This window comes from Gigantopelta aegis, chromosome 4, assembly GCF_016097555.1.
Source record: "Gigantopelta aegis isolate Gae_Host chromosome 4, Gae_host_genome, whole genome shotgun sequence".
In the NCBI taxonomy this organism is placed as follows: Eukaryota; Metazoa; Mollusca; class Gastropoda; order Neomphalida; family Peltospiridae; genus Gigantopelta; species Gigantopelta aegis.
In genome coordinates, this window is record NC_054702.1 from 19,764,724 (window position 1) to 19,778,654 (window position 13,931).

General features: G+C 34.0%; 1 protein-coding gene across 1 annotated transcript in view; it reads right to left on the bottom strand.

Moving 5' to 3' along the window:
• Positions 1 to 13,931, bottom strand: part of LOC121369655 (macoilin-1-like) — a 40,270-nt gene that overhangs the window by 12,216 nt on the left and 14,123 nt on the right. Inside the window, exons 2-6 of the mRNA XM_041494700.1 lie at positions 5,051 to 5,192; positions 3,115 to 3,241; positions 2,408 to 2,537; positions 933 to 999; positions 277 to 373 (exon numbers count right to left, since the gene is read on the bottom strand). Coding sequence (XP_041350634.1) covers positions 277 to 373; positions 933 to 999; positions 2,408 to 2,537; positions 3,115 to 3,241; positions 5,051 to 5,192 — 563 coding nt within the window. The remainder of the gene's footprint in view (positions 1 to 276; positions 374 to 932; positions 1,000 to 2,407; positions 2,538 to 3,114; positions 3,242 to 5,050; positions 5,193 to 13,931) is intronic.

Below are 13,931 nucleotides of genomic sequence, written 5' to 3' on the forward strand. Positions count from 1 at the left end.
CTACATCATATCTCATTATTTACAAATCAACTTTCACAAATCCAATGTGCATCTGGTCATCTTGGTGTTTGTTGGAGAACTAAAATGATTATAGGGTAAAATAAAGTCGCAAATATGGGGAGGGGATCTACTGTCATAAAACTACACTCAAGTTAATGCAAAATGGTGAGTTTTGTCAGTGTCAAATCAAAATGCAGATACAAACCTCTACAAGGTCTGACTACCACATTTACTGAACCAAACATCTGAAGCATAAATATTTGGACAAAAACTAACCTTTTTGTTTATCAGCATATTGCACTTCAGCTGGCAGTGCTTGGTGTAACAACTGCATGTAGAAATCATTTTCTTTCTGCACTACTTTTTGTCTTCGCTGTACAAATGAAAAAAAAAAATCTATTTATTTTACACTAACATTCATAGCAAATAACTATACATCATCTTAACTGAATTAACTACACGTTTCTCCTCTGGGTTGCTAAAATGCTAACAATACTTTCTATACAGCTTCAGTCCTGCTTACTGGAATGAGAGTAAAAGGATGAAATGTAACAAATCACATACAGTAAATTTAAACATGCATGCATATTCAAGACCAGGAACCGAGATGAATAATAGGTCATCATTAAAACAAGAAGTGAATTTATCAAGCAAAATATTAATCAATTGCAGAGAAAGGATAATTTCTTTAAAAGAAATACTGATTACAACTGACTTCAGGGCTAGTTCTGGGTGAGTAGAAAATTTCTATTCAAAACTAGTAGAAACCCAGGCATTTTCACGTAAAACATTAATCAATACATAAAATTATTTCACCATTTCAATGAAAATAAAATCTGTCAATTATTTTTAAAATTCACATTTGATGAATCGATAGTGGTAGATCGATCTAGCCAAGTACTTTTTAAAATACTGTATTCACTAATACTCACCAATCTCATTCTGTATGATATGTAGCTTTTAAAACCAAAACCCAATGTTACTACTGGATACCCAATACTGCAAAACAAAAAACCAGGAAAGGAATGATCAGTCACCTCAACACATATTAAATTAGTTATTTCATGTCTAAAATACAGGACCTTATGTCGATACTGGGTTTAGAGTGCATGCACATGCTAGGTTAAGAAACCCATTACTACTACAAAGACTATTCCTACCAAAAGGTAGTAAGGGATGTTTTATATGCATTTTCCTATAGGGAAGATTAGACATGAGCCTTTGATAATTGTGGAGCACCACTTGGAACAGAGGGGAAACCTTAAGGGTCTTCCAAGTGAAATAATCCATCACTCTAACACTGAGCTACATCGAAAACTACTGAAAAATAAAAAATCGTAACAAATTAACAGCTATCAAGAATTCCACAGAATCGTCTCAACTACCAGTTTGGTTTCAAGTAAGCAGATCCATTTATAAAAACTGCAACACAACTCACTCCCCTACATAAATCTCATGAAAGTTTGTTTTCTTGAACACCACTTGAGAACCATGATTTATTAATCATCGGCTATTGGGGGTAAATTGTTTTGTAATTTTGACACATTTTGAAAGGAAACCTGCTACATTTTTCCATTAGTAGTAAGGGATCTTTCATATGAACCATCCAACAGACAGGATAGCACATTCCAGTCGTGGTGCACTGGCTAGAAAAAGAAATAGCTCAATAGACCCACTGACGGGAATCGATCCTAAACTGACTGAGCATTACCACTGGGCTATGTCCCGCCCTATAAATCTCATGATTAATCTAGTTCGATTAACAATAATAGTGTTTTGAACATTATTCTTAGGACTGTTCCAGAAATTATTACTCCTCTGTGGAGGGCTGGAGACAATTTATTTTTTAATATGCCAATCACAAAATGGATTTTGTAAAATCAACATTATCCAGTGCTCTCTTGTTGCAGTCGGTTTGGGATCAATCCTTGTCGATGGGCCCATTGGGATATATCGCGTTCCAGCCAGTGCACCATGACTGGTATATCAAAGGCTGTGGTATGTGCTATCCTATCTGTGTGATGGTACATATAATAGATCCCTTGAAACTAACAGAAAAAAGTAGCGAGTTTCCTCTCTAAGACTATATGTTAAAATTACCAAATGATTGATACCCAATAGCCATTGTTTAATAAATCAATGTTCTCTAGTGGCGTCATTAAACAGAACAAACTTTAGCATCTAAGGAAAAAGATGCAGAAGACCCAACATCCATTAAAAAAGAGTTGCCTTCAACACTCACCCCACCCCATGTGATCAATTTTGAATAGCCCTTAAAAAAGACAAAGCAAATCTATTTGTATCGTTCAGCTTGTTTGTAGAATTTGTTTTTTAAAGGTGGTACTATTTTGAAATAGATCTACAATCAATTGTAATTGCTGGTGTGTACAGTATGTTTTTCACTCACCAGTGAGCAGCAAAAGGCCTACAGAGGTCTAAATTGAAAGGAAGGCTTTTCAGTTCTCGCAATCTCACTGAGGCTTCTATATAAACAAACAGCAACCATAAAGAAACAGTGGGCAGACATATGCCTCTTTCTGAAAGTAGAAAAACAAACACACAAATCCATGTAGTTCCAGAGATGATTTTCTGAGCACATGTAACTAATATGATATGCAAGTATCAGTGAAATGCAAATTTACAACAGCAATCTATGAAGCATTCATTACACAGTAATATACCGAAAATGGGGTACAATTGAACAAGTAGAAATAACTTAAGGTCTTCTAGACAATAGTATGTCCTTCTTTATACATTGTGTGCATGTAAATCTGTACACAGGGAAATACAAACAATAAAAAGCTTAGATTTAATATAACTAAAAACAATAATTTTCAGAGTACAGCCAAAGCAATATGCATGTCCCCTACCAGGCCCAACATACTGCCATGTTTCATAAGTTCAAGGGCCATAACTCTGTCAAACTTAATATTTATATCTACATGATAAAAGCAAAACAAAGTTTTAACTGAATATCTTGAGACATTGTTAAAAAAATGGAAAACTGAGTGTTACAGACAGATGGATGGATGAACAGATGGAGATAAAACCCCATAGCACCGGTACCAAAATAAATATTAATTTAATGTGCCCTTCATACAATTTTTAACTCACCTGTGTGCCAAACATATTGAACCCAAACATAAGTACTGGCTGCAAAAAACAACCACTGAACAGGTATAAACAGGTAGCAGATGACATCAGATGTGACAGCGATGCAGACGAAAAATACAGAAAATGCCTGAAAAAAAGGACATATTCTCTTGAAATAATTTTTGTTTGTTTGTTAAACTCATATAAATGCCATGGTCATAATAGCTGATTTTTTACCAAAAAATAAATTCTGTGTGCAGAGCACAGTAGAGCAGAAGAATATATCTTAATATATGGCTCTTTGATATCAGGGGTGCAGAAATGAATAATATTTCACTAACCCACTGGACCAGAACCAACTAACATTTATTAGCCCACCAGAATTTCTACTAGTCCGCCAGCCTATAGAACAATATTATTGTTTAACAATATTATAATATATTGACAAAAACATTCATAAGGACATTTGGTAAGTGATCAACATCAAGTGGTAAATGAAATTAAGACCTAAACCTTGACTGACAAATCAATAAATTTTTAGATATTCTGGTAAAGACGAAGTTTTTCATATTTTAATTCATATAGATTTATAAAATTCAAGTGACATCCTGCAAGTATTTAATAGAATAATATATTCCAAATACACAGGCAATATACTATCGATCAAAACAAGCCATTTGTAGGTGCACAGTTCAGAACATAGAAGTCATCTATTGTTAATGCAGTACATGTATTTTGAGGCTATTTCATGGGGGTTTTCTAATACAATTTTAATGTCAACGAGTGATGTGTGAAACCCTATTATCACGAATTACGATTTCATGAGATAATTTAATCATGAACTTTTACAAAAAAAGTAAATATGATTTCTATATTTTCACTCTAACTAAAATACAGAGAAAATATGATTTTTCACCGAATATCACTTTTATGGTTTCTGTAGATCTATATTTTTCATTGTTATGTATATAATAAATGTATGTATTATTTATTTCGTCATCATTCTGAAACATTTGTTTGAATGGTTTGGAATTCTGGCATGGCTGATGCTGTTGTGGATTCGATGCGCATCCCCCACCCAAAATAAAAATTTAAATATTTTTAAAATACAGTTAGGAAAAGACCAATCGCCCTTCACACTGGTAGTTGCATCTTTAAACTCGTCCGTCAGAATTTTTACTCACATTTGGCGAGCAGGCGAGTACTTTCTGCACCCTTGGATATAGCCTCAATTATCTAGTAAAGCAATTAACAAGTCTGGAGTAATTTGTAGAAAGTTAAACTTGTCCTTGGAACTGCTTGAAAACATTTAAGAAATATTTCATGGTTCAATTTAATTTCCTCATACTTATAAAGGGTCCCCAAATATGGATCATGTAAGTAATGCACAAGAAACTATGTTTCACTAAATATAGTGCCCAAGCTTAAAAGGATACAGGCACGTAAATACAGTTTAAGCCATTAAACATAAAAGATGGTATAAACTTCACCTTACTATCAGATGCCAAATGTTTATTTTGTCATTTTTAAAGGTATGTATATGTATTATAATACAATGATAGTATTGCTTGCCAAGTTAACGTAAGTCAAAGGGATGGGTTGTTTTTGGTTAAAGATGTACTAATTAAAAGAATATCAGATAGCTAATTTAACATGATTCCATGCTTCCGAAAATATCAGATTTTGGGTCAGAAGTTTAAGGTGCCATCCCAAAACATCTATATTACATCATTTTCGGGCAACATCTTGTTTTAAATTTTTGATTATCAACAGTTAGTGATAAGTTGAAAATTGAGTAGCAACTACAATTAAACATCTTAGTAATCTCTGAAATTTGCACTGAAATTTGCACTGCAATACTGAACAAAATCTTCCCTGATTAACAATTATGGTGAAATCCTTAAAAAAATACATCAACTAATCTATCTATTTGAAATGTAACTTCAATACGACATACCAGTCCTTGGTACTTGAATGAATCATAAACACTTCTCATGAGAAGCCAAAATGGCCAGAGGTACTCAAAGCGGAACTCCAGTATGAAGTCTGCCATCAGAACGAGGGCCCATACCAAAAGAAACTTCAAGTACAGAAACGTGCTGCAAGAGAAAAACACAAATTCAAAATACAGTCAACGTAAAATACACTTAAGCCAACACTTGGCACTATCTACTTTTAACAAAGGTTAATTGACACGGTTTCTGCCAGAGGGTAAAACAGGTATGGCGCCATACCCAGATTTTTTGGCAGATTGTTTTTTAAAATGTTAACCGTTTGACAAAATTAATTACTCTTATCATTAATGTATAATTTTCTTAACCCTAACTCTAAACTTAACCTATTTTGTTTCTGGGGAAGGCCTTCCATACCCCCCCATTGACTGTGGTTGCATTCAATTCCATAGTGCCATACCCAAAAATGTCTTTCTGGCAGAAACACTGATTTAATTGTAAGTGTCTAATGATAAAAATTAAACAGAATTAAAAATGTATTGCCTACCATAACATTATCTGTGCAGTGATGAACATCAATAGGTGCAACTATAAACCAAATTTCATTGACCTAGGAGTTATACCTATATCTTATCTTTTTACTTCGTACAGGTCGGAGCAAGTATTGAAATATGAACCCAGGACCTACCAGACTTAACCCAATGACATGAACATTGTCAACAAGGCCGACAGCCAGTCACGAGCATCAACGATGGCACTACTGTGCCGCTGGATAGAAATTACTGCCATTGGTAATTAATATATCTGGTATATATTATCTGTCAGTATTTAATATTTGTGTACATCCATGCATCAAAATAACCTTTCAGTCATATTTATTTGCTGCAAAAGTCAGGCTCAAAATTGCCGTTGGTGTGCCGGGTTTTTTTTAATGCAGTGGGCGACAAATTCTTAAGTTCGAGCCATGCTGTTCCCAACACAAATTATTTTGAATGCACAATAAAGCCACCCAGCCAAATCCAGTAACCTAGTTTTCCTAGTCTTCTCTCTACTTTTAAACATAGATGTAATAGACTGATTTGAATGTTTGTGAATGTGGATTATGATAGCATGCCAGCTTAAACAATGCAACATTTTAAATAGTAAAGCAGACCTTTCAATATTTTCAGGTATTTAGTATTTAAACATAAACAATTCAGTTTTTAGATACAACAAATGGATATGTTTCAATGACCATGAGCAATCTGATCCATATATTTTTTTACACTTAATTTGCACTTGTAAAATACAACAAAGCAAATACAGTAGTTTGTGGCTTTATTTTCCTTGTAATATATCACTAGATAAATTTGGTAACTGGTCACAGATTGCTGCATGTACATGTACATGTGTGTCATGGCAAGTGTGTGCATACATGTATATCAATTAACAAATAACATTCATTCGTACAAACTCAGACCATATGTTTTGTAGGTAGCACTATATACCAAATAACATCAAGCCACAACAAAGTTTACACATAAATATGTGCCCTGAATGTTCAATAAGCACGGGATACTGTCACTGGTGACACACATTTATGTAACACAGTTACTTTATTAGTATTATTTTATGTGGACAGTAAATTCACCCTATTTGATTTAAGTATATTTGTACCAGGTGCTACTGTGCTTGAAATATGTGAGTGCCACTAAAATGAAAATTACAATTTTTATGTTGAATAAGCAGAAAATAGAAGACCACAATATGTAGGTTATTACAGGTTAACTTATTACTTACTGTTAAAATTTTAAAAACTTCTGTTTGGTTATTGTTACGGTTATAAACAGAACATTTTATTTACAATGCACTCAACACATTTTTATTTATGGTTAATATGACACAATGATAATGCTGACACTCCACTGGCTACTCTTTTTTTATCAGCAGCATTGGGATTGTTTATATTCACCATCCCTTAGACAGGATAGTACATACCACAGCCTTTGTTACACTAGTTGTGGAACACGAAATCACCTGTTATGGTTATATGGTCTGGCTCTGCCATTCAATTATAGGGTTTTCACAAATCACTCGTTGACATAAAAATTTCGAAGGGTGGGTGGGGGGTGGGGGTGGGGGGGTGGGGGAAGAGAGTATGCTTTTTCAGGAAAAAAAGTTTGAATAAAAGATGCTCAGAGAAATGAATGAATGAATGTTTAACGACACCCCAGCACGAAAAATACATTGGCTATTGGGTGTCTAACTATGGTAAATGCAAAAATTAATAAATGAATGAATGAATATTTAATGACACCCCAGCACAAAAAATACATTGGCTATTGGGTGTCAAACTATGGTAAATGCAAAAAATGAATAAATGTTTTAACAACACCCCAGCACGGAAAACACATCGGCTATTGTGTGTCAAACATATGGAGATGCTCAGAGATGCCCTGAGCCAGACCCTGTTATGTCAGGAACAAGTAACTTCAGCTCCAACTTACTTTAATTCTAAGGGTGAGGTGTAATATATATATATATATATATATATATATATATATATATATATATATATATATACCGGTATATATAATTGTTGATTTAATAGGATAATGTCAGCTTTCACCCACAGGTTACCACTGTCATGTATGGTATTTGATTTGCCACTACAGTACTATAGTAGTGTCGGAAATAGAATAAAACTGATTTTCGTCGATTTTGTTTTTCATATTAAACTGACAAGTATATATTTTGTAAATATCTATTTAACCTTCTGACTACTGCAGGCGAGATATCTCGCCCGACGTCACGTCAGTCGATATACTGTACACTGTATACAGTGCATTCCCCAATTCATATTTCCCGCCGTTTTGCACACGACACTCACCGGAAGCGGAAATATAATTAAAGAAAAAAGATTTTTTTTCAAAATGGTGGTTTTTGTTTTGATTTTTTCAAATCAAAATACCTTGAAGTTTTCGGCAAGTATTTTCGCTTGACAACAATGGCGGCACGTCGCGCTAATTTTCAGGGATCGATAGCTGATTGTAACAGCTAATTTGATAATAAATTTGATCGTTTTACCAACAACGAAAATGACCAAATATTGCAATATGAATTGTAGTTCGGGTTTAAAAAAAAATTCTGGTCAGAAAACCACTGTTATCGGGAATAATGGACATAAATACTGGACAGCTGGCCACAAATGCCCGTAAGTAAACGCAACTTTTTCGATTTTTTGCCTAATTTTAATCACCATTAGCCGATCTAAAATAATAAAAATTACAAAAAAAAGACACGAAAATAATACATATATGAACTTTATTTCATGTATTTATGAAACATTTAAGTGAATATATGTGAGTAAAAATTATAAACTTGTACCCACTCAACGTGGTTTTTGTTAAAAATTAATCCAGTAGTCTAAAGGTTAACATACCATGCTGTGCAATTTGCTTCCTGTTAAGAATACTAATTGTCAGAACTTGTGTCAAAACAATGCAACAAAATAACTCCAGATTTTTTAATGACAAATAGCAAAATCTTTTTAATATGTTTCTTCTTTTTTTTTACTGACTGTGGTAATATTGGTATTTATTAAATTAACAAGAATTCCATAGGTTAAATGTCTCAACAACCACAAATGTATATTAGTTGCAATCATAGGTGTTCAATTGACACATGTCAGTCAAAATTTGTTATAGTCTATTCCAATAAAGTGCACAAATTACCTGTTTACTGACATCTTTCTTTTAATTTCAAGAGTAAACACCACCTTGTACATCAATGAGAACCCAAACAAGTAAATACTAAATTAGGTAGAGTATCATTAAATAGGTATTTACAAAATATTTATTTGTCAGTTTAATATGAAAGAAATAATCGACGAAAATCAGTTTTATTCTATTTCCGACAGTACTTTAGGGACAAGCATGAAATAACACACTGAGAAGAAAAGTACTGTATGATAAAATGAAAATTAGGTTACTAGACTACATGCATGTAATGCAGCTAGCGTACACTTATCTGCATGACATACTTATCTGCATTACATTCACAAGTTTGGTAGGCATTGATAAAATGGGGAAAAGTTAAAGTTTGTTTTGTTTCATAACATCACTACAGCACACTGATATATCAATCATCAGCTTTTAGATGTTAAACATTTGGTCATTGTATTGTAACCTGTACTATGACGATTATGTTTTTTTATTCGTTTTACTTTGATGACACCACTAGAGCACATTCATTTATTCATCATCGGCTATTGGAAGGAAGGAAGGAAATGTTTTATTAAACGACACACTCAACACATTTTATTTACGGTTATATGGCATCAGACATATGGTTAAGGACCACACAAATATTGAGAGGGGAAACCCGCTGTCGCCACTTCATGGCTGGAATGAGAAATAGCCTGATGGACCCACCGAAGGGGATCGATCCCAGACTGAACATGAATCAGGCGAGCGCTGTACCACTCGGCTACGTCCCACCAGTGTACTAAGACGAAACCTGCCACACTTTTTCATTAGCATTAGTACTTTCTCACAGACAGGACTTAAACAGTCGTCGGCCAATGGTTGGGACAGGACACAAAAACAATAAGGGAATACGTCCACCAAGGGGGATTTGATCCTTTGACCTAAGCACTTATGAATTGAGCTACAGACAACATAGATTCTGTCCCTTGATCACATGGGAAAGGTGAGACACACCATAATTAGCAGATAACTATGTTGTATTTGACCATGTGCGGACAATAATGTTGGTCTTACTGTTGCAAACAGAGTTTTTAGTATTTTGTTTTAATATAACTACAATGCCAGCTAGTATTACCGATTTCAATTATTCTGAATACTCATCATGACAACTGGTGCTTGATAACAATGATTCAGAGTTGCACACGACATCACACACATGACATCACACACACACACACACATTTATAAACAGCAGTTACATAATAATAATATATAGAGAAATACATTTTGCTTCAGAAAAGATTCAACGTGAAATTTTTAAAGTACAGCCAACTTAACATCGAGAATTAGCGTATCGATATGTAAACAGGCTCCTGGGGAATCCCCACAATTTCAAATACATTATGCTGGTTTTAGTGTCGCATATAGTTTGATGAGTCAATCAAATTTCAAATTCTATGCAGATTAATTAGAATTAATTATTATTTTATTGTCTAGTGGATCTACTGTGGATTTTTTTCTATAAATAAATGTATACTTGGTTTTAAATTTTTTAAATGTGTAAACCAAAAACACTTGAGCGCACCCCCCCCCCCCCAATTCTGAACAGCCCTTATTTACAGTATAGGTAAACTCTCTTACTAACTTGAAGTTAGCCAATTTGCTCATGGTTTTAACTTAATTTTATCAGTTTCAATATTTAAATTTACACTACCTACATTTAATTTTCATTCTTTTTTTTCTCTTTTACATTTTTCTTTTTAAATCCATTATCTTTGCCATGTTAACCGTTAGTCTGAAATCTTAATAAGCCAACTAATCTGATAAAACCACATGTGCATGAGCATTAATTACATGAAAATACTGGCATTGGCATTACACACAATTCAATAACAAGGATTTTTAGAAATAGCAACAGCTTGCTTTTCTTGTGGTGTGATTCCTAGTCCAAAATATCCATAAGTGAGAGATCCAATTTGCTTGTATATAGCAAATTCTGAGAATATCAATACAGAACAAGTAAGCCATGCTAATTAATGAAGTCTGCACCTAAGAATGACCTTATGCTTATAAATCAATACTGCAATAGTAAAGTAATCTTGGATCAAATAAGCTCAGAACAAACTATTGAAAATGAATGAACTGATTGTGAATTTTTTTTTTTGAATTAACTTTTAAAATGCACCAATTATTTTCTGTTAAATTGTGAATTTAATTATAAATTAAGTGTGCATACAACGAACCTATCATAATTTTACTGAAAGCAATATCTACAATGCAGCAAAAATGATCACATTAAAACGATCAGCCAAAGAATGCCTGTCTGTTTTTATTTAGTACAGTCGTCTTAATTGAGGGATTAAGTTACTGAGCAATTAACATTATATTCTCATCTCACCGTTATTGTTTGCTTGTGTTAAGTTCGTCTTACTTTCACTGCTACAGTGTACTTTAATGAAAGAAAGGAAATGTTTTATTTAACGACGCACTGAACACATTTTAATTATGGTTATATGGCATCAGACATATGGTTAAGGACCACTCAGATAATGAGAGAGGAAACCTGCTGTCACCATGCAATGGGCAACTCTTTTCGATTAGGACCAAGGGATCTTTTATATGCACCATCCCACAGCCTTTGTTACACCAGTTGTGGATCACTGGCTGGAATGAGTATTTCAATGATACCCAACAAGCCTGACACGAGCAACTCACAATAGCCCTGTGCACCGCAAAATCCAAAGATTGAAGAATATATCCAAGGAATGAAGAATATATCCAAGGAATGAAGAATATATTCAAGGATTGAAGAATATATCCAAGGAATTTTTATAAAATCCACTAGCCATGGGATCAGTGTTTTATTTTATTTACTAGCCATGTCACAATGATTAAAAAATCACTAGCCCTACTTTACTTTAAGTTAATACAATTTTACTACTAGTAATAATGTCAAATAAAGAGGGAGCTAGAGCTTAGAAACATCAAAATTGGGGGACAGGGGTTACAAAATAAACTGAAATGCAGCATTTGACAAAAACATTTCGACTAGCCATCGGGCATGGCGATAGTAGTTATGTACTAGCCCAAAATTGAATATCACTAGCCATGGGAGTGGGGCTACCATAATCAAGAAGACCTCATATAACCCTGGCCTTTCTGCCATCCAAGACCACAAAAATTGAGCCAGTGGATCAGTAGATTATTTCAAACTTAAAACAACACTACATGCATGAGATGTTGATGTTGAGTGACATTATCATAGCATATGCAGGAGAGTAATTTTTATCTCCCCTTAGCATTTAGTTGTTTTTTTTAATTTAAGTACAACAAAAGGATTAATAAATACATGTATCAATGCTCAATATGGTAATAAACAGGTCCCCTTAATATAAGTTAGGGGAACAATTAATCACTTTCCTCAAATTGTTTCACAGAAACATCTGCATATGACAGAGAAGAACATTCTTCATCTTGATAGCCTTTAACATGATTCTATTTAGGGTAATTGATCCCATGAACCATCGCACTCGAGGCCAGCACTCTACCACTGAGATAATCCTGTCCATCTTACTCAATAAATATAGATTAAAGCAGCTGCATAGTAAGCACAATATTTTACTGTGTTTCATCACTGTTTTAAATAAGCTTCTTTTCTTTCTTTCTTTTTTGGCTGGCCCACAAATATCAGTTTATTATTGTACTTATCACATAGCTAGAAGCTGAATATGAATGAAGTTGCCCATACTTGTAGATTTTATTATTATTTAGCAGTATGCGAGTATAATGACTGGTGGCAAACAACTGTCCACGTTAAATTCAAACCTTGTTATATATATGTACTTCATTATACACATTATATGCCTTCCTTTTAAGTGTTATGGATCCCACTGAGGTAAAGGAATGTTTCTTTAATTACACCTCAACACATTTTAACCTGTGTCCATTTGGTATGTATTTTGACATTTTGATTAGAGAAACACCCGAAATTTCAAAAATGATCACAGCCGTGGAAAAATATTGTCCACGGCATTTTCCACAGCAATTTTACCGTTAACATGTTTGTAACTCTGATTTGTAAGTAAATCTGAATGAGTTTGTTATTTGTTTTGTTTGCCAATATACTGTAAGATTTATTTATATCAGCGGTGGTATTCTTCGACTAAAAGTGACATAACAGTTAACATGTGAATGACACGTGCACATCAAGAACAATGGGTGTGAAAGGGGATGATAATCAAGGGCGGACCCAGGAAACATGTTAGGGGCGGGACCAAAGTAAAAGGTACAGAGCAACTCTCTGAAAAGGGTACTTCAATGAAAATTGTAAATAAATTCTTCAAAAACGGGGCACTTCAATTTTTTAGAGTGAGGGATAGGTCCTCCTGGTGCCGTCCCTTGGATCCAACCGTGACAATGTATCACATACAGAATAGTCAGTCTGCAGTGACGTGCCAGCTCAATCTTTATATTTTAATTATATTACATCAAGGTGTCAGATTATATTTAATGTGATATAGAATTAAAATCATTTTCTTTAATAATAGTATAATTTCTGTTAGGAAATCTGTCACCAAGACTGAATGCCCAAGTAAGTCGATAAAGTTTAACTTTTTAGATTTGGCCACTCGGCACCTGAAAAGGGTTGTATATTTTGCCAATATAAATGATAGAGAAATTTTGATTAAACTATCGGAACAATCTCTCTATATATATATGTATATCTACAATTATCTCATCATCAGGCCGACCATAATACATCAAGTGACTTTTAGGAGTGTATGTTGAACATTTTACTGAAAATAAAACACCCGTAACGCACCATAGCTACGGTGCAACAATGTATAAGCTGTCACCCCCACCCCCCACAATTCAGTGGTCCCTGCAATGCACTTGCTATGAACAGAGAGTTCAATGATCTAGGTTGGAACTCGCTTAATGCTGGTAATTTACATGTATTTTTTTATCATGGTGCTGTTACTGTTTTAATATTTAATTTTAATGTTTTCAGTTCACAAAGTATATTTTATTTTTAACAATAAGGAAAAAATACATCTTGAAAAATAAAATCCAAAATAGCTCACGGCAAGAAAAATGCTGCAGAGAATGAAAAACTCTTCAGCAATCTCCACGGCACTGCCGATCGCCACGGGCAATTACAAGGGTTGTTAAGAGTATATGCATTGCACAGAAAACTGTT